Consider the following 27,515-nt stretch of genomic DNA (forward strand, 5'->3'; position numbering starts at 1 on the left):
AAGTACAGTTATAATACAGATTCACTTCTTTGTTTAATCATTTTGAATATTACAGCTAATAAAACATTCACCAGCTCCTGAAATGTGGATATTCCTGAAAAAAACTGCTGGTGTTGACAAAAGTTCATCTGAGCCTTTAAATGATCTTAATTTGAATGAACCTTTCATATTTTATTTGTTAGAAAAGTTGGCCCCTAGCAAAATCTACTGCATTATACTGAAGAGCTATTCCAACACTGAATACCAAAGCTTTGCAGGGCTTGTATATTGTTGTCCAATGTGTGGCCTGAGGGCCATTTTCAGCCCACATTACATTTTGGGGTTTAAATTGATGCTGAGCAACCTCCCAAACATTCTCCTAAAGTGTCTTAGTGTGTTCTCCCAAAGGAACGACTGACTATTCTATACTATATTCCGTGGCCAGGTTGTGGGGTGGTGATGTGTGCCCTGTTGGACTTGTTTCTTCATGTTAAAACAAAGTGTATGAAATAAGAACATAAGTGTGAGGGCAGTTTGTGCTTGACTGTCTTTACAGCATCAACATGATCTTGGACTATGCTATGCTACATTAAATATCAGCAGTCTTTCAGGCATTTGTCTCCGTGTGGCTCATTAGATGAATTATCAATCGGATGTCTCCTATTTATAATCGATGGAGTGCAGTAATTCCCAAAATAAAATACCAGTAATGGTGATGATGAAAATACTCACCTCGTAATGACTTAGAAAGGGATGCACTGTTGCAATCCTGCCAGGGGGAATCGATCCAACAATGCACAACACAACATGGCCTACAACAGGACAGACAATGACAGCAAATATGTGCTGCATTTATGGGATTCGACATTTTTACCACTTGTCCGCATAAGGATCTGATATCTGGATTTACACGCTGAAAAAAGAACAAATGTCATTCTATAGCTTTATATACTAAAGCCCTTATTTTGTACACTTCATAGCTAACATAGAGTCGTAGTAATATGTAGCGGTGATGTATATAAAGTAGCTTATTGGACAACTATAAATTCATTGTGACGAGCACAGCCCATGCTAAGCACAGCTGCCCCCTTCTGTTGGATGTGGGTACTGCAAGTTTAAAGGAAGCATATGTTCATACATGGTACTGTACTCCGGACCAAAATGAAAATAAAGTCATGGAGTAAAGTGAATAAGCATAAAATAACCACTAATTTCTTGTCATATTGCACGACATAACTAAAATATTCAAAACTGTCTGTCTTTTAAATAGTCGCCTGTATGTAAGTCAATATACTATCTGAACAAAATATCCAGATCATCTTTGTGTTAAAGGGGACAAAACATTAACTGCAATCAGCATTCACTATAAATAAATTGAATATTTTCATAGTTTATGGCCTACTAAAAAAATATAAGAGTTCAGTAAATATGAAATAACACCATTATAGTCACCTTCATACCAGTATTACATAATATAGAAGACCCAATAATAAGACATAACTCACCGTTAGCATTGAGAAAGTTCCAAGTTGTAGTACTTGCTGTGATAAATGGAACCATGAATTCTGTTGAACTTTGTGTACCAATACACCTGGCGTAAAAATAACCCTGCACTTCAGAATAGAACAGTAAAATATAGTGGTGGTAGTGTGATGGTCTGGGGCCGTTTTGCTGCTTCAGAACCTGCAAGACTTGCTGTGATACATGGAAACATAAAATTCTGCTATACTTTGTGTAGCAACACATTTGGTGTACAAATAACGTTGCACTTAAAAAAAAAACAGTAAAATATGGTGATGGTAGTGTGATGGCCCGGGGTTGTTTTTCTGCTTCAGAACCTGGAACATTTGCTGTTATACATGGAAGCATAAATTCTGTTATACTTTGTGTACTAGTACATTCTGTGTAAAAATGCTACATTTCAGAAAAAGAACAATAAAATACGGTGGTGGTTGTGTGATGTTCTGAGGCCGTTTTGCTGCTTCAAAACCTGGAGGACTTCCTGTGATAAATGTTACAAAAAAAATATGTCATACTTTGTGGACCAATGTACACAAAAACAATGCACTTCAGAAAAAGAACAGTAAAATGTGGTGGTAGTGTGATGGTCCCGGTTGTTTTTCTGCTTCAGAACCTGGAAAACTTGCTGTCATACATAGAAGCAGAAATTCTGATATACCTTGTGTACCAATACATTCTGTGTAAAAATGCTACATTTCAGAAAAAGACTAGTAAACAATGGTGGTGGTAGTGTGATGGTCCAGGGCTGTTTTTCTGCTTCAGAACCTGGAAGACTTGCTGTGACACATGGAAGCATGACAGTGTACTAATACATCTGGTGTACAAATAACGCTGCACTTCAGAAAAACGAACAGTAAAATATGATGGTGGTAGTGTGATGGTCTGGGGTTGTTTTTCTGCTTCAGAACCTGAAATAATTGCTGTGAAGCATAAATTCTGTTATACTTTGTGTACCAATACATTCTGTGTAAAAATGCTACATTGTAGAAAAAGAACAGTAAAACATAGTGGTGGTAGTGTGATGGTCTGGGGTTGTTTTTCTGCTTCAGGACCTGGAAGACTTGCTGTGATAAATGGAACCATGAATTCTACTATCTACCAAAAAATCCTGAATTAGAATTAGAATGACCTTAAAAAGGCGCTTCATGCTGGAAAACCCTCCAATGTGGCTGAATGACCACAATTCTGCAATTCCTCCACAGCGCTGGAGAGACTCATTGCAAGTTATCACAAACTCTTGATTGCAGTTGTTGCTACTAAGGGTTTGCTTATCACTGCCGTGATAAAGTACAGTGAAATAGAAGTACAGTGAAATAGAAGCTCCGAAACAAGAAGTACACAAGACCAAATACAGTCAAGAACATCCTTTTTATTCAATCAAGTGTTGCTCTTTTTCAAACTGCTTTTTTAAAATCTTATTATGGAAAAGAAACTTTAACACATGCATTTCACCAGGGGCTCTTGGAAGTGTGTGTGAGGATGGGATGCTGCTTTTGAAGGGATGAGGAGCACAAGCACTCTTGGTGGTTTAGGTGCAACCTGTCCCTCCCGCCCCTCCCCCTCCCCCCCTATTATGGCTTCTCCGCTGTGGTGCTTGTTAATACTGCTGCTGATGGTACGATTCCAAGGTGCTTTTGGTCTACACGTCTGGAACACATTGCTGCTAATTTTATTAAAGAGTCCATATTGGAAGGCAGCGTGTGACCTTATTTGTTTTTTTTTTTGTGCTTATGAGCCTTTAAGCCTCGACGCCGTGGAACCCGTCTGCTTATAAGGTGCTTTTTTTTTTTTTGACTGTTTGTTTTAAAGTGGGTTTCATTCAACCACTTGAAAGGTGCATAATTGAGTGCAGCGTTTTAGTGCTGCAAGTTGCAATGACAATAATAATAATAATAAAAAAAATCCTCAATAAGTAAGTCCAAATGTAATTATAAAAATAATAAATAGACACAAACAAGGATTACAAACTAACCTGCCTATACACTAGCAGTTCTACAGCACTGCCTCTCTCCCTCATTCAAACCCAATGAGTGCTTGCGGCCTCTCCGCCCCCCCCTCCCCTCCCCTTCCCTCCCTCATAATGATCCTCAACGCAGCCCAGAGCCCGCTGGTGTAACTTGTTCACTTACATTAGCTGTTGAATGGAGAAGCTGAAGAAGATGGGTAATGGTAATACAATGTGAAGCGTACAGACAAGAATAACATGTGTGCTAACTGCATTCTGCTCACACAAAAATAAAAGGTGTTTTTTTTCTTTTTTTTTAAACCCCACCGTTCTGAGAAAAAGGGGGGAAAAAGAAAGGAGCAGGAGGAAGGGAGGGAAGGAGGGGGGGCAGCTACAGACTACTCCAGTGTCCGAGATAGACAGAAGACAAGATACAGAGGAAAAAGAAGCTTTTTTTGTTTTTTTTTTGTTGCTTTTTCTGCTTTTTTTTTTATTATTCAACAATAAAAATAGGAACTAAATCACACCAGTTGCCTTTAGTACGATGTATACTGATTTAAAAAGGAGGAGAAGAAGAGAAACAAGTGGATATAGAAGGATGAAGGAGGGGACTTTTTTTTTTCCTTTTTGAGATGGGCACTCAGGAGTATACAAGATGGAATCTGTGAACAAAAGGCACTTTTTTTAGGGATGACCTTTAAGATGCTCTGAGTCTAGAACACTACATCACCAAACAAATATTTATAGTCATTTACAAACGGGAGATGTTGGGATTATAGCGAGAGGGGGGGCTCCTTTGAATGGATGACAGCACCACTCAGAGCAAAGATGCAAACCTCTGACAGAATTTTTTTACATCAAATAAAAACAAAAATCCCATCTTGCCAGACCAGGAAAAAAATAAATCATCATTCAAGGTCTTTGTGCATCTCCCAAAGTGAGAAGATCTTGTCTATGTCCCGTGTTTGGATAGAAGATGATACAATCCACGTGGTGTTGGAAGTTCATGAAGGGGAAAAATGCCTTTTGTCACAACAACCTTTTTTTTTCCCACACAGTGAACCCCTCCCCCCTCTCGGTAAATACAAAAAGAAGTAGATTAATGCATGTTTCCCTAAAATTTGCTTTTATGATAATTGTGTGTAGTATTATTGTATTTATGTATAATAGATTGACTGCACTTTAGTCTTCAGAAAGCATGAGGGAGTATTTGGGCCACACAAAGTTGCAATAACAGCAAAAGGTTTGTCAATTCATGAGCATAAAATCATAATACAGTAGATCTCAACACATTCACAGGACCCTGCAAATTTACGGATTGTTTTGTCCTGAAAAAGTAATCCTTCAAACACTTTACAGACACTAAATTCATTACACAGCAACTTAACACTCTAAAGGTGCACCTTATAACTATAGAAACGTCCCAATATAATACAATTTTTAAGTTTTCCAATAATGTATGCCGTCTGAACAATGCATTCATTGGGTGCTGCAATGACAACAGCCTCCCTCTGGGTCATCTGGCAGCTTTGTCTTTCTGAGCTCCTCCAATGAAATGGGTCTCTCAAACAAAATGCGTTAAGGGAACACTTACAGTTTTTTATTTTAAACTAGTCTTGGTACATGTGTGTATATTTCTGAGGTATAACGTTTGAGTGTTAAGTTGCTGTGTGATGAGCTTAATGTTTTTTGTAAGTTAGACTGTTATATTGAGTAATGACTTCCTGCAATTTCCAATGGGTTGACAAACACGTCGTGGGTTCTTTATGACGTGGACACATGCGGTTTATGCAACAGAATTTGCGGTATTTGTATTTATTTTCTCCAAAAATGGGTCTCCAAAAAGACATCTAATTTGCGATAAGTCGATAAGTATTTATAAATGTGATAATACTGATAAAATGTACAGCACACATGTACCACTGGTAAAAAAAAAGCTAATTTTTAACATTTATTTCTTTATGCTTCGTTGTTAATGTTTTTTTTGTCACTCTGTTGAGGGATCCTTGAATGCACCGTACTGTTTACACCCTGACTCTGATTGCATCTGTTCATCATGAGGATATTTTGGGTTTAAAGGAGGAGGGCTAGGTTCTTGAGCTGAAGCTAATGTAACAATTACAATAGTCAAATGTATTGCAAATGTCGATCTGAAATCGGAGAATGTCGGCGTATGGATTCCTTGCAGTTTTTCGCCTGGAACGTAACGTAAAAAGCAGAGATCTACTGTATTACAGGGGAGGTCATAATATTATGACAATATCTGAGAATACTGTTTTTTTGGCAATTTTTTTAAAGAGATTTTTGGGGGGAGAAAAGTTTTGGAAATTTATTGGAAATTAGGAATTTTTATTTAAATTTTTTATTTAATTTTTAAATGTACATATATACTGTATACATATATATATATATAATTTTTCTTTTTCCATATCTGTATGGCCCTAATACTTCTCGGAAAGAAAGCACCAGTTTTCAAAGTGATATATATATTTTCTGAGTTGCAAAGTTGTTCCTTCAGCCCTCCCACGTGTTTAAAACAAATGATTAGAAATAAAGTTTTTCTTATAAAACAAAGACCAAAAAAATTATATATACATATATATATATATGTATATATATGTATATATATAAAAAAACAATTCCCCCAAACTTACTTACAATGAGTTGGATTTTTTTTCTCCACTCTTATATTTAGAGTCCCAGAGTCTATGGACTTGAAACACAAGTAACACCAACAGAAAATTAAAAAAAAAAAAAAAAAAAAGAGCGAGAGGTTATGTCCTCTCTTCTCGCAACACCCTTAAACAATCACGAACAAAGAAACACAAATCCTCTACCAAGGCATTGCACATGGCTCAATCAACACACATCATTGCGTTTCAATAACAATACTTCCCATCCCAACAAGAAAGAAAACAACTAAACACCAGTTGATCTTTTGTTGCTTTTTTTTTTTTTTTTACCCATCTACACTATCCGATTTCTTTTTCCTATTCCGTTTGCCGTGGATTTTTCCTCGTTTCTCCGGCTGTGTTGAGCAATTTAGAGGCTGCTACTGTAGCTCCGATCTGCTGATTGTGAGATCCAACCTATGACTGCCATGCTTCAAAAAATAACTAGACTGCCACTGAGCTTATATTGCAAATCAAAACAAAATGATATACTGTAGCTATAAATATATATGTGTATTATATAGAAAGATGCTTGCTTATCTAGTGAGCTGTTTTTAAACATAGAATTTTCTCCCCCCAACCCCTCCACCGTTCACTATAGCTTATATGTGGAAGAAAAAAAAACAAACCTGAATTCATGTTTGACAAATTGCATAATGGGAATACAGAGGCACTTCCTTTAGATTCCAAAAGAAACCACCCAAGCCGCCGTGGAGTCAGCAGAGCTTGCTCAATCTAATGAGGCTGATGAGATGCATGGCCGACCGACTATGGAGCTTCCCTGCAGTGAGGAGAGTGAGGAACGTGAGGAACGTGGCCGGGCAGTCCAGTTATTTTGTGAGGTTTTCGGGTGAGCGCTTTCCAATGGAACGTCCATCAGAAACGACAATAAGCGGCGTTCATATAAAAGGATTACGAGCATCAAGGCCTCGTCAGATTGTCAACATTTAAGACTTCCCCCCTTTGAGCGGAGTTGGGCAGGGTGTGTGTGGTTTAGAAAAAGAAAAAAAACGTTTGGGTGGCGTGATTGTTTTAGTGCATTTTTGATCAATCGGGGCTCATCGATTCCCATGACGATGGTTGAGATGACTAGAGCCGCCATCTTTTACCTACATCCCATTTCTCCTTAATTAATCTTTAAAAAAAACAAACAAAAAAGCGACTGAAAAGAGACCGATATGTCACATATTCATTTTGCTCCGCAGCGTGGTTCCCTCCGCTCTTGGAGCAGCGGTCCGTCTCGGAGTGTAAACAACAGGTAAACTTTTTTTTGTATTTTTTTTTTTTAAATGGAGACAGAAAAAGAACAGCTTTCCCGTTTTCAGCAACCTTTCCCTTTCTCTTCCGTTTCACTTAGCGTACAGAATCGGTGACTTTTCTCGACTTTTTTTTCTTTTCTGATTGTCAAAACATTCTAGTTTGTAGTCTTGCAGTTGCCATGGTTACGTTTGCAGGGTTCATACGGCTTATCGAGGGTCAAAGTGCACGGCAAATGCAGTTTTTAGTACTAATAAAAACATGGAGGGGCTGCACGGCGGTCAAGTGGTTATGGCTCAAGCCTCACAGCTAGTTAACCCGAGTTCAATTCCACCCTCAGTTTGCATGTTCTCCCCGTGCATGCGTGGGTTTTCTCCGGGTACTCCGGTTTCCTCCCACATTCCAAAAACATGCTAGGTTAATTAGCGACTCCAAATTGTATGAATGTGAGTGTGAATGGTTGTTTGTCTATATGTGCCCTGTGATTGGCTGGCAACCAGTCCAGGGTGTACCCCGCCTCTCGCCAGAAGACAGCTAGGATAGGCTCCAGCACCCCCCTGCGACCCTCATGAGGATAAACGGTAGAGAATGAATGAATGAAGAACACGGAGGACCAGGACTTGAGTTTGTAGATAAGCGGAGTCCACTTTAACGGGTTCTACTGTCGTAAATAATTAGCCAAATGACATTCCAAGGAATGTTTTTCATACCGTAAAAATTTTGAAGAAACATGAGAAACAAGCAACACTCACTAAGCCTTCATATGAACCCTGTGTTTGGCACTGAGGAATAAGGAAGAGTACTAGATAGTTCTAGTACTTGGAATTTTTCTTCGGGGGTAAAAATGCTAGAAACCGGAAACAAAACCACCGGCTCCTTCCAAATGTTCCTTAAAATGTTTGAATTGTTTTCTTCTCTGTTTTCCATCCATGACCATGGGTATCGCTAACCACCTTGCAAACGTCCTACTGTATTTCTTTATAAGGTGCTGTCATTCAAATATAAAACAATTATAAAATAGTACAAATCCAAAAGGAATTCAAATAAGAGAACATGCACGAGATACCAAATGTAATCACCTACTTTACAAGGGGGGTTGGGGGTGGGGGGTGGGGGGCGTGGATATCGGAGCACACTGATCTTACAGTGTTGGTTGGATATTGCTAACCAAATAGGTAGTGACGGTTCAGCGGGGCTCGCTTTGTAACTACACAACTACACACCCTTTGGGAATACTACTTGGTGTGTTTACAACTGTGTACAAATGCTGCGTTCATGGCACAGGTTTTGTCTGATCGGACTTCCTGTTTACAAAGTGTGGGCAGATGTGATGGGTCTTGACTTTGTGTGGGGGGGGCCAAGCGGTTGGCCTCCATGCCTTGCGTGTAATTAGTGCACATCGATAGGATTCATGTTAATTGATTGAGCCTGTAGGTGCAAAGCCTACAAGCTATATTTTGGCATGGTGTCTCTTTAGTTAGTTACAAGGGGGCATTTGAAGAGTCAGTGGTCGTTCTGGGAGGGAAAACGGGTTTTGGGTGGTGGACACGCACTGCAGCTTTCACTGGGAATCGATATTTCATTCTGGGTTCTGCGCAAATGTCGCTGATTTTTGTAGCCACTGCATCCTTGCAAAGTTCTCCTCCTCAGGTTCGTCCTGCGTCGCTGTCACGTTGTGCTGATATTTCAGGAGACACCCCCCCCCCCTCACATCCCCCCCGAGCCGCTCGCTGCCATTTCTCACCTTACCCTTCGCTTTCTTGTCCTCGTCTTGTCCATGCCATCATCCTCATCTTTCCATCGAGCGTTCTTTGCTCCATATGGCTCCCTCCTCCGACTGAATACGATGAGTCCAGAGTTCCTCTAAGTGCTGCTGAATTTTCCTGCGGTGTTTCTCTGTGTTTTGGCTTAGGTAGGTGAGATGCACTGTAATGGCCCGTCACTGTACTGTGTTGTGATTGGAGGACAATTATCATCTATTTTTGATTGTAAAGAAAGAATTCTCATTGCTGGTTTGTGCACAGATCTTGTCAGAGGAACCAAGACTGAAAGAGAAAAAAGGAAAGCAGGGTTAAGTTGGTGATGATGATGATAATGGTTCAAAAATACTTTGTTAACACCCCCCCCCCCCTTGCCCCGTCCCCTGAAAAAACTAAATATTTTTAACAGACTCACACATAAGCCGTTTCTCGTTTTTTTTTGTACGTCCTGTGGTGGTTATTGATTGTCACATCAATGAGGCTTTAAATAGCTTTGCACATGTGTTCCCTATGGGACCTTAATGGCAGGAAGTGACGTTAGAGGTTCAGAGTTGAGTTTTAGCTTGTGGTCACTGTAGCCCATGTTACTATACGATTCTTATATAATTATTATTAGCCACGTATACATGGACCCAAATATTCCAATTCCATTCGGGTTATTTGCTCAAACGGAAAGAATGTCAACTTTGTATACACCTCATTCCGAAAGAAAAGTGCTAATCCGAATGAACATATAATCGGATTCACAGGGGTGGAATATTCCTTTCCCCAATCCGATTGAGATATCTTGTACCCACTCAAACGGAAAGTTGTCAGGGTGTGTTCTTCTTCGTGGTGTTTTTCTTCTTCTCTTGTTTATTGGCGGTTGGCAAGCAGCTTTCGTGTGCATATCTATATAAAACATGTGCCGAGCTTAACTATGAAATATTAGCAAGATTGAACTTTATCTTTTCCTGTTCCCGGGTGCGTTCTTTCAGCAAATGCTGAGATATGACGTAACACGCAGCTCGAGATCTTCTTTGATTTAAAAAAATGGAGGCGAGCAATCGGCACTGGACTGCTGCAGAGAGTTTGTTTTTGATTCAAACTAAATTTCAAGACTGGATGAACAAAAAACTGGCAATACGGAGTTATTCCAACAAGTAAAAGAAAAACGCGAGGAAGATGATATCACGTGATGTTGGTGTTTACGCTTTACTGCGCATGCCTCATTGACTATTCTGGTTGATTATAGCGGCGCATGTAGACAAGAGATTGGAATATTCCTTTCCATGTATAACAATGCTTTTGGAAAGGTCCTTCAGAAAGATTCCATTCGGAAAGAGAAATACTCCTCATGTAAACATGGCTATTGTGTCTTTAAACCTTTTCTGGCAATCCCGTCCAGCCTTTTGTTTTACCTAGCCATTGTAGAATTACCACATTCACAATTAGAATGCTTGTATTTCAGTTTATAGTTCATTCAGCCATTTTCATGCATGGAAATTCTTAAATGTGGCTAAAAATAAGTACAATGTGCTTAAATATGATAAATAAATATGATCTGCTATGATAAATAGTCGTTTCCCATCTGGCAACACTGACCGAGCATACAGAAATTAGAGCAACTGACTACTTGAGTGTCACAAGAAGCATTTCCAAACAGACCTCACAAGCCCCATACAAAGCGGTGCAGTACCATGACAACGTTTTAGGGGAAAAACATGGCGATATCATTAAATGAATCACTTCTCCTGGGTGGCCTCGCATATAAGAATGAAGCCCGAAGCCTTAATGTGGCAAATAAACGCTGACATCAATGGGATTCCATTCGTTTTAATGGAGGAAATATGTACTTCACGTTTTTGGCATTACGTGGAAATTAGGTTGGATACGTCAGTAGGATTTATCCTTTGGGGACCGTGAACATCTGTACTGAATTCAACGGCTCACCCAACGTGAACGCAAATAATCTCAATTGCCCCCTGGGGTGGCTTACTGCAGTATGGGTCATAAATCCCTCCAAATTTAGTTGAAAACAAACTCAAACAATCAAAGCGTGTGTTAAGTAGATTTTCCCAAAGGTGTTGTTTATCCTATCGATACATGGAGGTCCGATGTTATGACTAACAGCCCCCGAGACGGGATGTAAATTTCCAGACTCATCTGTTTGCTTGCTACTTTGCAAAAAAGGAGTCGTTCATCATTAAAGGATTCGCTTGGTTTTCTTTAATGTGAGGAGTGTTGTTCATGTGTTCATAACTCTTGTGAACTGGCGCTGTATAAATAAACTTGGCTTCCTGCGGTAATAAACAAGCCTTCCTGACTTGATTGGGCAGGACCGCAATAACCCAGCTGCATCCACCGATCACTGCTACAAAGTCCAAATTATGTCACTAAGTCAAAACGGGAGCAATGGCCTCCGATGTTTTTCTAATCTATTTTGAGGATGGTGAAAATCCTTGTCCCCATGCACACACGGTATGATTGGGACCTCTGTGGTTGGACCATGAGACTCACATAGATCCAAACTACTAGTCTGGCTGGTCTGTTGGTTTTTGGCCCCTGGATGACTGCAAATTCTGTCACTGTGATGTTACGTACTATAATGTCCATAAAAGGTTGAAGTGAAGGCAGTTGGAGACGTTTAGCTTTATGCTTCAGTTTTCCCAGCCTTTTAGATTAAAGGTAAAACTGCCTTTGCAATTCAACCTTAGCTGGTTTACCAGAATTTGAACATTTTGTGCAAAGTGTGTGGAATGATAAATGGTAATGGTTTGAGTGGTGGTACAACATGTGTCACTCGCTTTGGGGTGCCACATGGCATTTGGGGCCCTGGGAAAAATTATCTCACTATCAGTGTTTTTTCCACAGGATTGCAATCTATTTGTGGTGGCATCGAGTTGTGTAGGGGTAAGTCACATAATACACCATGGCACATTCTGTCATTTCTTTTGGAAAATGGCAAAAACAAACAAGAAGGACTTGCCTGTGAGGTCATGGGTATTGTTTATACATGAACTGATACTGGCGGGGCTAAACGGCAACCAAGTGGTTAGCATGCAGGCCTTACAGCTAGGAAACCGGAGTTCAATTCCACCCTCGGCCATCTCTGTGTGGAGTTTGCATGTTCTCCCCCCCGTGCATGCGTGGGTTTTCTCCAGGTACTCCGGTTTCCTCCCACATTCCAAAAACATGCTGGGTTAATTGGCAACTCCAAATTGTCTATAGGTATGAATGTGAGTGTGAATGGATGTTTGTCTATATGTGCCCTCTGATTGGCTGGTGACCCCGCCTCTCGCCCGAAGACAGCTGAGATAGGCTCCAGCACCCCTGCGACCCTCGTGAGGATAAGCGGTAGAAAATGAATGGCGCAGTTTCTTACAAACTTACATCCATCCGTCTATTTTCTATGCCGCTTATCCTCACTAGGGTCGCGTGGGTATGCTGGAGCCTATCCCAGCTATCTTTGGACGAGAGGCAGGATACACCCTGGACTGGTTGCCAGCCAATCACAGAAGTCCAAAAACAAATCATTTTCATTTCTAAATATCACTCTTGACATGCAATTTGGACAGAATAATCATTTAAATACTTCAATAATGTCAATAAAAGGATAACTAAGTCATAAGGTCATTGATACAAAAAATAACAACAAATTGTCATAATCATCACAGCAAAACCAGTAGTTATTGGCCTTTACTGCAGGTTTGATGGTCTCCTTCCCACACAATTATAAGCATTATTTAAGTCTTAAATGGCTTGTTATTATGTCTACTATATTGGGTAATACCAGTGTAAAGGTGACTATGGGGTGTTTATGTCTGGGAGGCTCTTATAATGTTAACTTATTGAGAAGGTCATAAACAGCTTTGCTGTGCTCTATGATTATGCTTTGTTTTATTTTCTGACATGCCAGGTGCATTACAATGTCTTTATGAGCAAAGGCGAATGGGTAGTAAATCTATTTGTGGAGATCAAAATGTATTTTTATGGGAAACACCGACTAAAAACAAGAAAATTGGCCATGGTAATCAGTCATGGGTGCATTCAATTGACGTCCCTCCCCCCCGGCATTTACGGTGCCCCAGGTTTGTAGCGCTCTGCAGGAGCAGGGAGCAAAAACTGGTCACCATGTCTGCCGGGGTTGGCACCATGTACCAACATTCTAGTAGTCTAGCCTTGGAAACTATTCTCAGCCCCCAGGGAAGAAAGCTTTTGTCTGGTCAGACTAAGAGGTCGCATGAATACGCCCACCCCCTTCTCAGCGTACCCACTCCCACGGGCACCGTCCCAACAGAACTTGACCATGCTAATGTCTCCCTGCGTACTACGAGTTGCTCAAAGTAAAATACCAGGCAGACGTTGGAATCGTGAGGCTATACTCTTCCAGTTCTAATTTGAGTCCTCGTTTATATGCATGGTTTTTAATGTTTCCTTTAGACCAACAATTATTACCGACTGTGGCGTGCCCGTGAATATGCACTCTGGGCCTTGACTCAGCATTCAAAACTGCATGGATGGACATGGATGCCAACTCCCTCCACTAAATCCTTGCCAGCAGATGGTTGACCAGACTTCTTTCTTTTCTCCCCCCGCCCACACTCAACCCCAGTTGAGAGAATCCATCACAAATTCAAGATCAACTGCCTATGACCTCACGTCTAGTTGCCAGGAGTAACTAGACATCCGAAGGTTGTTTTGGGTGTTTTCTATTTACCTTGCCTTTTCCTGTTCATATATAACTTGCCACTAGAGGTCCTCTGGAACCCAGTGTTCCTCATAGACTAGTCAACCTTCACTGTAAATGACATTTACTTGTAAGACAACAAACTTTCAATTTAAAAAAAGGACCCATGTCTAATACAGTGGCAGCTCGGATTCCAGCATGAATCCATTCTAAAAGTTTTGCCATAAGACAAAGTAAATGCAATTAATCTGTTCCAGACAACCAAAAATTAGCACATTTTGGGAGGTTTGACAGAGGAGCCACGCGCATGCTGTTTTATTCTAATTCTTTACAAACTTAATGTGGGCGGTTGGAGAATAGTGCTGGAAATAAAAATAAACAAGACTGATACAGAATTGTTCATCGTTCCGTGCGTGTTCTGTGAACAAATAATCCACCCACACCCACATGATGAAGACATTAAAGGATCCTTAGCTGGAATCTATTTATAGCGTCCCAACTCTAAAAGAACCACGAGTCAATATTGTGTTGATGCTTTGTTTGGGCACTAAACAATTTTTGTTAAGCGCACTGTTTGGCCAATATCCAAGACTGCATAAAAAAATATTATATAATATAATAATTATTGATCAAAAAACAGAATCCAATGAAACTTGGTGTGACAGCTAGGTTTTGTTTGCAAAGCACTGCACGTTTATAACAAGTCAGCCTGTTAATCAAGGACTCTGTCTTATTTTAAAATGTTTTGATTCCTTAATGCAAGATAGTATTTTAGACACAATGATATGAATACTGCTGTGTGACTAAACCTGGAAACTTTTACCCTTTACTCAGACAGATCCGCTTTAATATTTGAAGTATTCCCAGCTAACAATGGACCTCCACTTGTTCACCTCTCCCCTGTCAGAGGTGCTGACACTTTCCCTAATCAACATTGCAACTGTTACCACGATTGAAACAAATACCGTAATCTCATCCCTCCCTCTATCCATTAGCCCCCCTTTTGTGTCTGCCCTCTGTATCTGAATCTAAGCAGTCAAAGTCGAGCGTTCCAGCAGTCTGGGTTCTGTCTGAGGATGCTTTGTGCTCAGAAACTCAAACTAATACCTTGTTTGTGTAAAATGTAGGTCTGTTTTTTATGTTGGGCTTAAGTCGTCTGTAACTAGCAGGGGATTTAAAATAAGTTTTGCATTTAAGGTATGTATTTCAAGGAGAGGAGATAAATGCAAGTGGGAGAAAGAAGATACAGAATGGAAGACAAAAAAAAGCAACACAAAGCGTACGAGGCAAGTAAAGAGTCAATGCATGGTGGGTAGAGAAACAAGGGGAGGGATAAGAAGAGCACATTCAGATGGCTTCCATGTGTTGGCTCCAGGCGGGTGTGGTTGGACACTAATGAGAAAAGTACTTGTAATGGGGGGGAGGTATGAACGAGGCGAAGGGTAGTGGAACCAAGAAGGTGACAGGGAGACAATGTAATAGACGGAGGGAAAGGAAATATTCTCCAACAAAGACTAAAGCTGATGAACCAAGAGTGCGTGTGATGACGAAAGTTCAAGATTAGAGCTAGCAAGAGGAAGGAATGGAGGAGGCAGCAGGAGACTTCCCATTGCCAAATGCACAGTTGTACACATATGGTAAAGCAGAAATGTACAGTAAAACATACAGACGTACAAATGCAAGCATTCATGGTATTTTTTCCTCCTCATTATTAGTACATAAAATTGTCCCTACCTTATAGCGGTTAGTTGGTTCCATACCAAACTAATGTAGGGTTCAATGTTAATAAACAGGATCTTCTATCTTTGTAGACTGTTTTTTTTACATATATATGTAAATACACATTTTACCATTATCAGACCCTTGCAGGCATGGCATAACATGCTTTTGTCACCTTAACAATCCTTATTATTCATTGTTTACATCACATTGTACAACTCTTATGCTGGAGGGAGACAGCCTCTAGCTAGCAAGCTAGCAAAGCAAACAAGCTAGCAAGCTTACCAGTTAGCCTTGAATTTATTTCTTCTAAACTTAAAAAGCCAAAACCACTCCCCCGCAAGTCATTAAAGTATTTTAAAAAGTATTTTACAATTTGAGATGTGTTTAATAAGTGTGAGTCATATTAAGGGAGCTAAAGCCTGGATTGTGCTTCTTAGCATTTAGCATGTTAGCTTCCTTCCTGCCTTGGTTAACATCATTTAACCCATACCAAAACAGTTTTGCAAATTTTCTCATAGAAAATAGTGTAAATCAAATTACTTTCCAGACACCCCAAAATGTTGACACCAAATAAATTTTATAGACAATAATTATAGTTTTTACAAATTAAAAATTACAACTGTACAACTGGACATCTTAGCTACATTTGTTTGGGGAAAAAACAAATCCATCTAACAAAATAACACAAAATAAATACATTCTTCTGCAACCACAACATGCCGTTTAATACAAAAAAAATGGTGTTGTGAGGATGAGAAGTTTAATCTATGGACGGAAAATGAGATGGACAGAAACACAGAGTGTCACTTTTGACCCCTGCCTGGTTGATAACCTGTTATGCTAGCTGGGGCGGATGTTAACCAAGGTACCACTGTAATTGCAAAAGTCACTTTTATTGTAAATTTTGATCCAGAATCGGAGGAGAAAGTCGGTGGTGCCTCAATGCAGCAACACAATCCAGGCTTTATTAGAATGTCATAAATAGATTCTTATTATTGGTGTTTTTTCACAGCAGGGATCTACTGTACTGTATGCTGTGCAACCTGTACTCGTATCAGTCCCACCTGTGTCTGCTGCGGGATGTTCAGAAAGTTGTTGTCCCGTGATCCGATGCCGACAAACCTGTTGGGAGCTGTGGCGCCTGACGTGGAGTATGCTACGGAGACAGAAGAGGACAAAAAGACATAAGTGCACAAAACGGAATAAATGCTGAAAACTAGAATAGTGAAATTCATCCAACATTACCTCTAATATTAGTTTGTTCAATGTGACAAATTCATCCAGGTCATTGCATTCTCAGGGCACTCAATCAATTGGACTGTTCAGGTTGTCTTAGAAGACAATTTGCTAGCTTTAGAGCACCAACCCCTCAGAACTGTACTATTTGGTCTTTGAGCATGAATGCAAAATAACTAAGACAACCTGAATAGTCCAGTTGCAATTTGTTCAAAAATGTGTTCCATATACAGTCGTCCCTCATGTAGCGTGATTAATTGGTTCCAGACCCAACTACGATAAGTGAATAAAAATACGGATATCAGTTTATGTTTTTGTACCATTATTAGAGTCATAAAGATATGAAATAACACCCCTACATCCCTAACATCCTCATAAGAGACAGCCGACGCTCATAGCATAAACCATCGCTATCGAACAAACATAGCTAATTTGTTCTAATCTTAAAGTACTTACAATGGAGTAAGGAAGGACGAAGTAAGAAGCCAAAAACTTACCACTTCCACACAATGGGGAGGAGAACTTTTTTTCAGTCTATCATGTTTGACTGCAGTGTGAGGGTAATGTGATTAATGTAACATTACTAATACCTAATCACCAGAATACTACTAGTAATTCTATATTTTTTTGACTAATATTATGTCATAGTCAACCACAAAATAGTGAATATTTTTTAATTTTTTTGAAAAAATGTGATAGAGCGAGGGAGACTGACGACTGTATTCCATTCCATCAAACATCTGCTATTGTTTGCGATGTTTTTCTTTACTTTTTAATATATATATCTTGTGTATTCCTGTTTATGCGTGTAAAAGCATAAACACTTGAAGGCCAGAAACAAGATTCAGTCTGCATATGTGACTGTGCTTCTTGGGAGTATTGACTTTGTTGGTTTCCCTAAGCTACTTTTTAATAGGGTCGGTCGTATATTTGCCTATATTTCCATTTCATAATTATCCTGGGTGCATATCACAACAAAGTCATTTTGGAATGTCGAGTTGTGTATAACAGGGATCTGTGGGTGCATCTGTTTTTGCAAACAAGAGTTTCAATGAAGGTCAAAATGTTCATTAGTCCATTTCATTAGTGATTATTTTTGCATCATTTTCTGCATGTAAACTCTATTAAATGTATTTTTTCTTCATATTTTTGTATGTCTGGAACGGATTCATATGATTTCCTATGGGGAAAAATTCCTTTGGTTTTCGTCTGATTAATTCAAGTGTGCACCGTTTCTCCCTCTAATCATTCTGACCCACAAAAACAAATATTCTCAAAAAAATGAAAGCCCCATAATCCCATTTCAAAAAACTTAAAGTACTTGAGCTCCGCAAACTTTAACAGTAAGGGCCATTCAGGGACATTTATAGGCCGCTGGCGTCAGAGTGTGACATATTTAGGGCTGTTGAGGTACCCATTGGAGAATTCACAACTCGGTGTGCAGACTTATCCAAAGACTACATTGAAGTATATAAATACAGGAGGGAGACAGACAGAAGGAGAAAGTCTGGAGATAAGTGGCACAGACATCGTGTACAGTACATCCACTTTCTGTCGATTGGGATAACATACAAAAAAAAGACAAAGGACTCTCAGACACTGACTGTGGGAAACACAAACACTAAATTTGAAAAACTGCATCATTACAAGTTGCTCCATCCAGTGCCCCTCCTAAATATTGTGAGAGTTGCCCCACTTGGCAACTGACATACTGTCGTTCCTTCAATTTCAAAGCTCTGCTTCACAAACATCTCCACTGAGCTTCAGCTTAAAAACAACTTAACGGAAATATTCCACCAAAACCGACCAACTTTCTAGTGGAATACTTGGGAGTCGTCATATTAATATGATGCGTTTTCCACATCCAGACGTTTTCTATACCGCTTGTCCATACGGATGTGGGACGAAGATGCCCAAACGGAGATCTGAACCCCAATCTCCAAGATACCAACCACTCGATCACTGTGCGGTCCTGCCTTGCCTTGCACATATTAAAGTCAAATCAATGAATCTCAAGATTTGAGGTCCTTCTTGTGATCCGCCAGAGGAAGATGTGAGGATTTCAAGCTTGGTTGGAGAAGCTTCCACATCGGGGATGTTATGCATCTTGGACAGGTCGTAGCAAAGTTTCGTAGACCTTGAGCTTACTTTTCTGAGCTCCATGTTTATGTTTTGTGCAGGCCCCAACTCCAAGGATCAATGGGTGTGAGTTACTGGTTAGACATGAACAACGGTGGCGCAGAGGAAGAACAACGGGGGAGTTTTTCCACTGTAGAGGGCAATTTTTTTTTTCAAAGATTATTTTTGGTTTGCTGGTTTGGTTTTTGTGGGGTCACTTACACGGAGATGCGGGCGAGGAGAGTCCGCCGTCAGGGGGCGTGCTGTTGGGTTTAGAGTCGGGCATAGGGAGGGGCACTGGGCGGGCCACTGGGGGAGGTGGAGGCAGCAAGAAGGAGCCTGGCATTTTGCTCTGGCCGCTCCCGTTTGGCTGCAGACAACACAAATAGGGTCAGGAGGGCGACATGCGACAATTCGCAAACACGGGATTTAAAAAAAAAAAAAAAAAAAAGGACGCAGCTCGGGAGGCCAGGTCAAAAAAATATCCATGAGGGGAGAAGGGGGAACGATGGTGGAAGAAGGGAGAGGAAGGTGGTGGATAACAACAACCAAAGGGATGACGTATGTGGGCGGCGTCTTTTATGGAAGTGTGAAAAAATTATAGTCACCACAGGGTTTGATAGGAGTGGGAGCTGGAACTGGACGTGAGAGGTTCCACAGGGGTGGTCCATGGTGGGTGGAGGAGGTGTGGAGGAGGTAAGTGAGCAAAATTATTGACGGAGTTCAATCCGGGAGATGGCAAGAAATAAATACCATGAGAGAATACGCTTCTACACAAGCACAGCACCACCAACAATACCAGCACAAAACAACCAAAGTCCAACTAAAAAGGTAACCACAGCTTGTGATGAAAACAATGAAAACATAAAACAGGACTGATATGCTTTGCTGACATGTATTGGGACTGATTGTCAAGTGTCGAAATTGGCGTGAGTGGGTGGAGCCAAAAGAAAAAATCAACCAAGGATAGCGAATGCTTCTGTTGGAATCACCACAGGGCAGAATGAATCACTAAGACAATCCATGTGTTTTTTGTTTGTGCTGTAATCTGATATTTTAACACCTAACAAAGCAGTGGGGAGTACTGTCGTGCTGCATTGCAGCAATGCCTGTATCGAAAGCAACTGAAAACATTTTCAAGAAAATAATACTTATGTATTTGCTGCATTGAAAGTTTCATGAAGATATCCCTTCAGGTTTCTATGACTATTCATTTATTTTGTATAAAATAGCAGCCAAATATACACAGTGGAACCCGCTTATGTCGACACACCTCGGAAAGGCTGACTTTATCCACTGATACAAGGAGAATGGGTGATACTATTGGATTTTTGGTGTATAAGATGCTATCCTCCCTATGTCCACTAGGGAGCGCCAGAAAAGCCCAGAGGGAGGCTGATATCATTGCAGCGACAGGCAGCAATAACCAATGAAATGCTTTGTTGGGACAAAATGATGTTGTTTTTTCTATTCTTAACTTATGTTGGTACTTGCCTTGTATATTTCTTTGTTAAGTGGCTGTGTGATGATTTTAGTGTTATTTCTAAGATGATGCCGCAGGTACTTTTTACCATTAAGAACAACATGGTGGACTAGGACTTGATGAGTCGGCGAGTTCCACTGTATATATATACATATGCATAAGCGAAACCACCCAAATAATGAGATTAACATGCATTTTAAAACAATAAATTGATTTATATGATTAAACATTTGATAAAATCAACATAGAAATGTCTTTGTGACATAATTTAGCCTCATGACAACACTGATATGCATGTTGTTATTCAAATAATTCCAGGTAATCAGGGCTGTTAACTTTGTTTTTTTTAAACAAATTGTTTCATTGTTTAAAAAGGTACCAGGCGGTGAGAACCTTACCTGTCCGGCGGCCTGCCCTGGGCCATCAGCACAGACAAACTGCACAAACTCCTTCAGGGGGTCCTGTCCAGGGTGGTGGTGGTAGCGGATGGTCGGGTGGGTGAAGTAGGGGCTTGACTGCTGGATGATGGAGGGCGACGGGAAGTGCAGGGCCGAGGCAGAAGCACGGGGACTCCCTGAGGACGGAGACGCTTGCGTTACGACGGCACATTCACGAGAAAACAGTGGATTTTTGCATATTCGCAATTCAGCATTCGCGACCTTGTAAATAGTCCGATTTTTTATTGAAGTCCAAACTTAATACATGATCATAATAGGGGTGAGTTTAGTAAGTGTGGGAAGCACACTGAACAAAGAAAGAGAGAATCTAACCTCATAATCACAATAGTCCAAAACCAAAGTGGAATATCAACATGAATTTAGTAGGCGGGTTTCGGGGTGGGGGCAGGGGTGGTTTCAAATGAAGCCAGCCGTGTGTTAAAAATGGTTATATTTACGACCGCTTCAATTATTCACCATTAGAGGGTGGTCTTGGAAAGTAAACCCCCCGCAAATAGCGGTGATCTACTGTAATCTGCAAGATGATCACATCACAACAGGAGTCGTTAAAGTTTAAATGCAAAGCTGAAATGCAAATGATGTTTTCCCATGAAAAGCTGTTTTAGGTTAATAGCTATGGTCAATGCTCGTAAAGTTTTATGATCACTCCAGTGAATCTATAAACCTTTATAGAAGACATTCACACACACACACACACACACACACACACACAGTGTATTTTTAGTCAAAGTCATACATAGACCACGGTTCACCAGAACAACCTAAATATGCACACATTCAACTGATGCTGGTCCTGTTCCATTGAGCACCGTCTTAAATTAGCAGCTCTTAATGCCTGCGAGCCCATGTGCTGCTTTGAGGGTGTGATTCATTGGCATCGGCGCAAGTTGGCACTGAGACGCTCAAGCCATATTTGATATGACTCATTTTGTTTTTATGATAGAACAAATTTTTTATACTCGCACTGTATTCCTAAGATGGTGTTTTGCTTTTTAAAGTCTTGAACGGCATCAAAACTGCACATATGCAGAAATGCATGGATGGGAATTGAACATACATTACGAGCGGTAAAGAGAGTATGGGTGTGAAGTGCAAGTGAGGAGCGGTTGGTGGAGCTCTCTCCACGAATACAAAGCCCCCTCTGTCAGACCTATATCCATTAGTGGATCTACTTGATTTGTATTAGAGGCCCATTCTTCCCTTAACTGTGCCAGTCTGACACCCATCCCATCCAAGCCCCCAGCTGCCCATGTAAGGCTGCCAACACTTTTTGGTGCTTATGTCTTATACATTGTGCATGCGAGTGTACTCCATGAGAGTGCCAACCCCTCTGCATTACCCCCCGGAAAGGGGCCTATGTCTTTGAACCCAACAACACCTTGCACCCATGCCAGGGAGTCTGCACCCCATTGGTGTTACCTCCCTGTTCCTATAGTCCCCCGTTAATCCCATTAAAGACTGGGTGAAGGCCAAACTCTCTGGGGATACAAAGGGTGGGTGGGGTTGGTGAATGGTTTAGGACGGTTGAGTCGGTGCTGAGGAGGTTTTTCGACAAGATCCTGCACCCATAAACGTTCCCTACCGTGAACGCCAAACGCACCACCTTACACAACAACCGCCGCCATGCGAGGACGGCGGTCGTGCATTTCTCACTCCCACTTCAGCAGCTCCTTAGATCCCGTTGCATCATGTCTTGAACAAAGAACAACAGCGGCAATTACACGGTTGAAGCGTGGGAAGAGCACCAAAATGAACACTCCTAACAGCACGTTGGAGTCAAATACATTGTGTATATGAAGCCAGGCTAGAGTTAATGATCGACCTCATTGCTTCATACCCGCTTGATGGCTTGAAAAGCCTTTAATGTAGCCAAACTATACAAAAAGCTCATGGAAAATTATCTGCAGCGTGCTACAAAATAGGAGAAGCCCCCCCCCCCGCCTTTATCTGTGCAGCGGCGATAAAATTAGGAGAGCTGCGATTTATTGTCTGGACTCGTTTGGCTTTGTTTGATATCTGCTGTTATCGTCAGCTTCTTGCTTCAGCGTGATGGAGGACCAGCTGGTTCACAAAGCAATTCACTGAGTGCTAATCCTCTGCTTTTGCTTGTCTGAATAACACAGATGTGATCACCCTCATTGGAATCAATCACGGGTTGTCTTCATGAAGACAAGGTCAGAAAAAATGGCAAAATAGACCAAGAGTGACATATCAGGAACGGTTTAACAAAATATATGTACAGTATCTCACAAAAGTGAGTAAACCCCTCATATTTCATGAATGTAATTTATATTACACTAACATCAACATAATTTCTGGTGTATAAGACATTACTTTTTTCTTCAACTTTGAACCCTGTGGCTTCTACATCGGTGCAGCTATCGCTAGGTTTTAATCTCGCAACAGCTCCTTTGCTTCAGAACTACTAATAATCATTTAAATACTGCTATATTTCCACTCAATATAACAGTTGATTCACTCTGTTGTATATTTCTTAGCTACACGTTTTGAGTGTTAAGTTCCTGTGTGATGAGTTTAGTATTCTTTGATACCGCGAGTCACACTATTATACTGAGTGCATGATATTGTTTTTTTTTTTGCTGTAAACCGATATGCAGATATTGTCCAACTCTCAATTTTCGATACCGATATCAGCAGATACCGATAACGTGTAAAAACCTGTTTTAAATACTACACATAACAAATACAATAAACAGCTGTCTTATTATTTCCAGGCTTTCGCAGGCCACATAAAACAATGTCAGGGCGACTCTGGCCCGCGGGCCTCAAGTTTGACACCTGTGCTTTAAGAGTAGTGACTTCCAAACAGTGTTTTAAGATAAGGAAATATTCCCCGTCATTTCATATTAAGGCAGACAATAAAATGGGAAATGTGTACTACAAGTAGTTTCCCCAAGAAGACAGCCACTCCAAAATCCTGAAATCGTAACAGTTGTGTTATGTTCTACTTTTGGAGAATGAAACACGTATGAGTGGTAGGTGGAAGGTACTCTGCGCTAAAGAAGACATACAAGTTTGGGAAGCACTCTATTAGAGTGTAGCACTGTAGACGTGCTAGAAACTGAAATATACTCAACACACTCACCGTTTACATTGATAATTGTGTATTGCTTATTGAGCATGGTGGTTGTTGTGTCGTGGTCTGGGGCTGTACGAGTGCTGCTAGCACCGGGAGGAGCTGCGGTTCATTGACGGTGATGATATTGTGCAGACTGTGTGTAGGCCAGTTTTTGCTGATGTTGTTTTGGAGTGCTGCGGCCGTTAATGCAATAAGGAGATTGTTGCTTGACAGTCAACTTGTCATCTTTAGATGTTACAATATGATGTTTATGTTAAGTTAAATTAGAGCCGATAATCGGTAATGTACTGTTCACAAAGATTCATGAAGCTGGCATGGGTTCAGGATGGGTTCAGAATCAGGTCCGATGGTGAACTTTGAAGGTTTTTTATCTCGCCTTTTATACCGATACCTGATTACAAGGCCGCCACAGCAGATATTTTCTAATTAAGTTTGATCTTGATAAAGTCATCTATTATGCGACCCTGCAAATTTGCTTCATTGATAAGGCTAAGTGTTGAGACGTCTTACATAACTTACATGATCATTCATTAGTGGAGTGTACCAATACATTTACTCCGGTGCTGGCGAGACGAGGATTATACTGTAGCTCACACCGATTATGGCTGCTGGCCGTGCTGGGAACACCTCCACTCCTCTTCCCCCCTCCCCTGGTGCAGGTCTTGTGTTCATGTAGAAAAAGTGTGATCATTTGTCCCAGTTTATGTTGAGTTTTTTTTTTTTTTTTTTTACAGTCCCACACTGTACTCCCCCATAGGAGCTTAGTTTGGAATTGTCTTTATTCTTCTCTGTCCTCTTGTTGTTCCCTTTCTTCTTACTCCTGGATCGCTCAGTCATCCTGTCCTGTCCACCCCATGCCATCCGTCATGTTGTCTATGTATGAACAGTGATGAATGATGATTCTGATTTTGTACTTGAAATATGTTTACTAAGAACAGACTGAAACATTATGATCTATTGTCGTATGTTTTGTAGGTCTTTTGAGACTTAAAATGCCAAAAATTAAAATGTACATGGTAGTTTCGGTATACCTGTAAGCATGATCGCTAGTAATAAAACAAGCTCTTGTTAAAAGTGGCAGATAGAAATGAATAGTACCTTGGTCCCGCTCGAGAAAAAAAGTTAAGACATTGTTTTAGAAGCATGGCTTTCCCCAAAACTGAAATGCAAGCCGATTAGGCGACCCTGCACAAGGCAGCTCAAGCACTTGAATGAAAGCAGAAGACACTGGTCTACAGAGGCGAGTCAATGGCGAGCCCGACCATCCACCAACAGAGAAGCACAGCAAAGCACATGCCCAGAATCCCGAAAGCTGTCACCAGTTTGACCAGCACCCTACAAGGTGAGAAGACGAGGAGGCAGAGCTGAGCACAGAAGAGCTACCTGCCAGACTTGATTAAATTCCCAGCCACTCACATTTCCCCCAAAACGCCACTCCCACTTCTGCTTTTGGAGGGAGGGGAGGTGGTACTTAAGTGGTGGGGGTGGGTAGGAGGATAAGGAGGGATTTGAGGGGAAGAGGAAGGGAGCGATTAGGGTCGGGAGCGTGGTAGCCTCACCTGGTCTCACTCCCGCCAGCATTGGCAGTGGGTGGTGGGTGAACGCCATGCGGGGGGACCTCGTCTGGGAGGACAGGGCGCTGAAATCGAATTTCCCCGGCTTCTTAAGAGAACCAGGCGATGACAGTCCTGGTAAAAAAAGGGGATCAACAAAATGGCAGAACAGAGACGAGGTTTTAATGAAACATGGCTGCTTTGCTTACTTTAAATCTAATTCAAAAAAAATTCTTCAATTTGATTGCAAGAATCAAATGATTATGACCGACTGAAATCAATGTCTGATCATTTGAAATCATTCATTGATTTAGTTGACTGGCTCAACATACAGATGGGTCCACTACACTCACTATCAAGGCTGTCATGTTTGTGTACAGTTGGCGAGCTGTACCTGAGCTGTCTAATCGGGGCGTGGCATGTAGGGGCAGGGTTTGGTGAGAGGCCATGTTTGGAAGCAGCAGGCGTTCAGAATAAAAAGGAAGGGACGGGGAGGGCGAGGAGCGTGACTGGGGACGGGCAGAGTATCAGGAAACAGAGGAGCTGGGAAATGTAGTGGCGATCCTAATAGGATCCCTCCAGTGGTGTGCTTTGACTGACAGGGCATCATGAACAACAGAGCTTAGAAACACCACATCCAAAGCTACTTCTACATCATCATCCAGAGCAAAGACAGCGGGGACACACTTAACTCTCAAGTCCACGACCTCGTATCTGCGGTCTAAGCCGGCACAGCATGATGACAAAGCCACAAAGACACTCCATAACCTGGCGAGAAAGTGCAGACTTCACACTGCACAACCATCCATGGTCTAAATCGGTGAAGTAAAAGCAGACTTATGATCAATCATACACACTTTCACCAGCTCCGAAAGCAAAAGTAAACAAGCAATGAAACACAACACCACCGTCCAATTGGAAAAAAAATAATCATAATTCGAAGTATTAGAGGTTGTTTGGTTGGAAGGGGGCTGCACAACGGCCTACTAGCCCAGCCCCTGAATCACGGTTCCTTACACAATACTCCCAATCCTTACAATATCCTGTGAAAACAGAATAATCAAAATAAAACTATACGCAAATGAAGGACGCTTCCAAAAACCGATAACACCCATTCACAAGTAAATATGCAATCATTGTTTGGTTTCTGGCTGCACGGTGGTCGAGTGGTTAGCGTGGAGGCCTCACAGCTAGGAGACCCGACTTCAATTCCACCCTCGGCTATCTCTGTGTGGAGTTTGCATGTTCTCCCTGTGCATGCGTGGGTTTTCTCCGGGTACTCCGGTTTCCTCCCACATTCCAAAAACATGCTAGGTTAATTGGCGACTCCAAATTGTCCATAGGTATGAATGTGAGTGTGTATGGTTGTTTGTCTATATGTGCCCTGTGATTGGCTCTCGCCCGAAGACAGCTGGGATAAGCTCCAGCATCCTCGTGACCCTCGTGAGGATAAGCGGTAGAAAATTAATGAATGAATGGTTGGAAGGATAAGCTAATACTGCCAGAAAAATATATGATGAAACTTTTGCTGAAGTCTGCCAGTGAATCCTGGTTTGGAAAGGCTGGACTACTGTGAGATAAAAAAAAAGACAGAAAAATGTCTAATGTGCCTTGAGACGAAAGTGACACTGGAACCAACAATGAAAAAGAGAGGCCGACAAAGTGTATGATGAAGGAATTATGAGGGTGTTAAATTCCTATGCTGAAGACAAGGCAGGAGGGAAGATGAAGACAGCGGCTTTTCTGGTAGGCTACTGTTTAACTAGCCGTATTACACATGAATATACCTTCTGTTATTATGTCTACTATATGGGGTAATGCAAGTGTAAGAGTGACTATAGGTGTGTTTTAACAATGTTCAAAAAATTTATTTAGAAGGTCGTAAACAGATTTTCCATGCAACTACAAAAATATAAGTTTGCTTATCGAGGTCGGGTCTGCAACTGATTAATTGTGATTTATGAGGGATTACTGCCTTTGTTGCGTAAATTGTCACTGCCTGCATCCTTGCCTGGCTCCGAAATTAATGTTTCTTTAAATAA

At 41.1% G+C, this 27,515-nt stretch overlaps 1 protein-coding gene across 19 annotated transcripts in view; it reads right to left on the reverse strand.

Annotated features, from left to right (window-relative positions):
* Positions 1-2,849: 2,849 nt before the first annotated feature.
* Positions 2,850-27,515, reverse strand: part of nfixb (nuclear factor I/Xb) — a 169,832-nt gene continuing 145,166 nt past the window's right edge. For 14 of the 19 annotated variants that reach the window (XM_078797252.1, XM_078797250.1, XM_078797255.1 and 11 more), the window contains 5 exons: positions 25,480-25,608; positions 20,761-20,936; positions 19,102-19,249; positions 16,590-16,681; positions 2,850-9,419 (listed from right to left, as the gene is read on the reverse strand). In XM_078797252.1, the coding sequence (XP_078653378.1) occupies positions 9,405-9,419; positions 16,590-16,681; positions 19,102-19,249; positions 20,761-20,936; positions 25,480-25,608 (560 nt within the window). In that variant the 3' untranslated portion in view covers positions 2,850-9,404. The remainder of the gene's footprint in view (positions 9,420-16,589; positions 16,682-19,101; positions 19,250-20,760; positions 20,937-25,479; positions 25,609-27,515) is intronic. The other 5 variants (XM_058049564.2, XM_058049562.2, XM_078797257.1 and 2 more) reach the window with 2 other exon arrangements.

This window comes from Doryrhamphus excisus, linkage group LG16 (genome assembly GCF_037039965.1).
Source record: "Doryrhamphus excisus strain RoL-2023G ecotype Guam linkage group LG16, RoL_Dexc_Guam_v1.1, whole genome shotgun sequence".
NCBI classification, from domain to species: Eukaryota; Metazoa; Chordata; class Actinopteri; order Syngnathiformes; family Syngnathidae; genus Doryrhamphus; species Doryrhamphus excisus.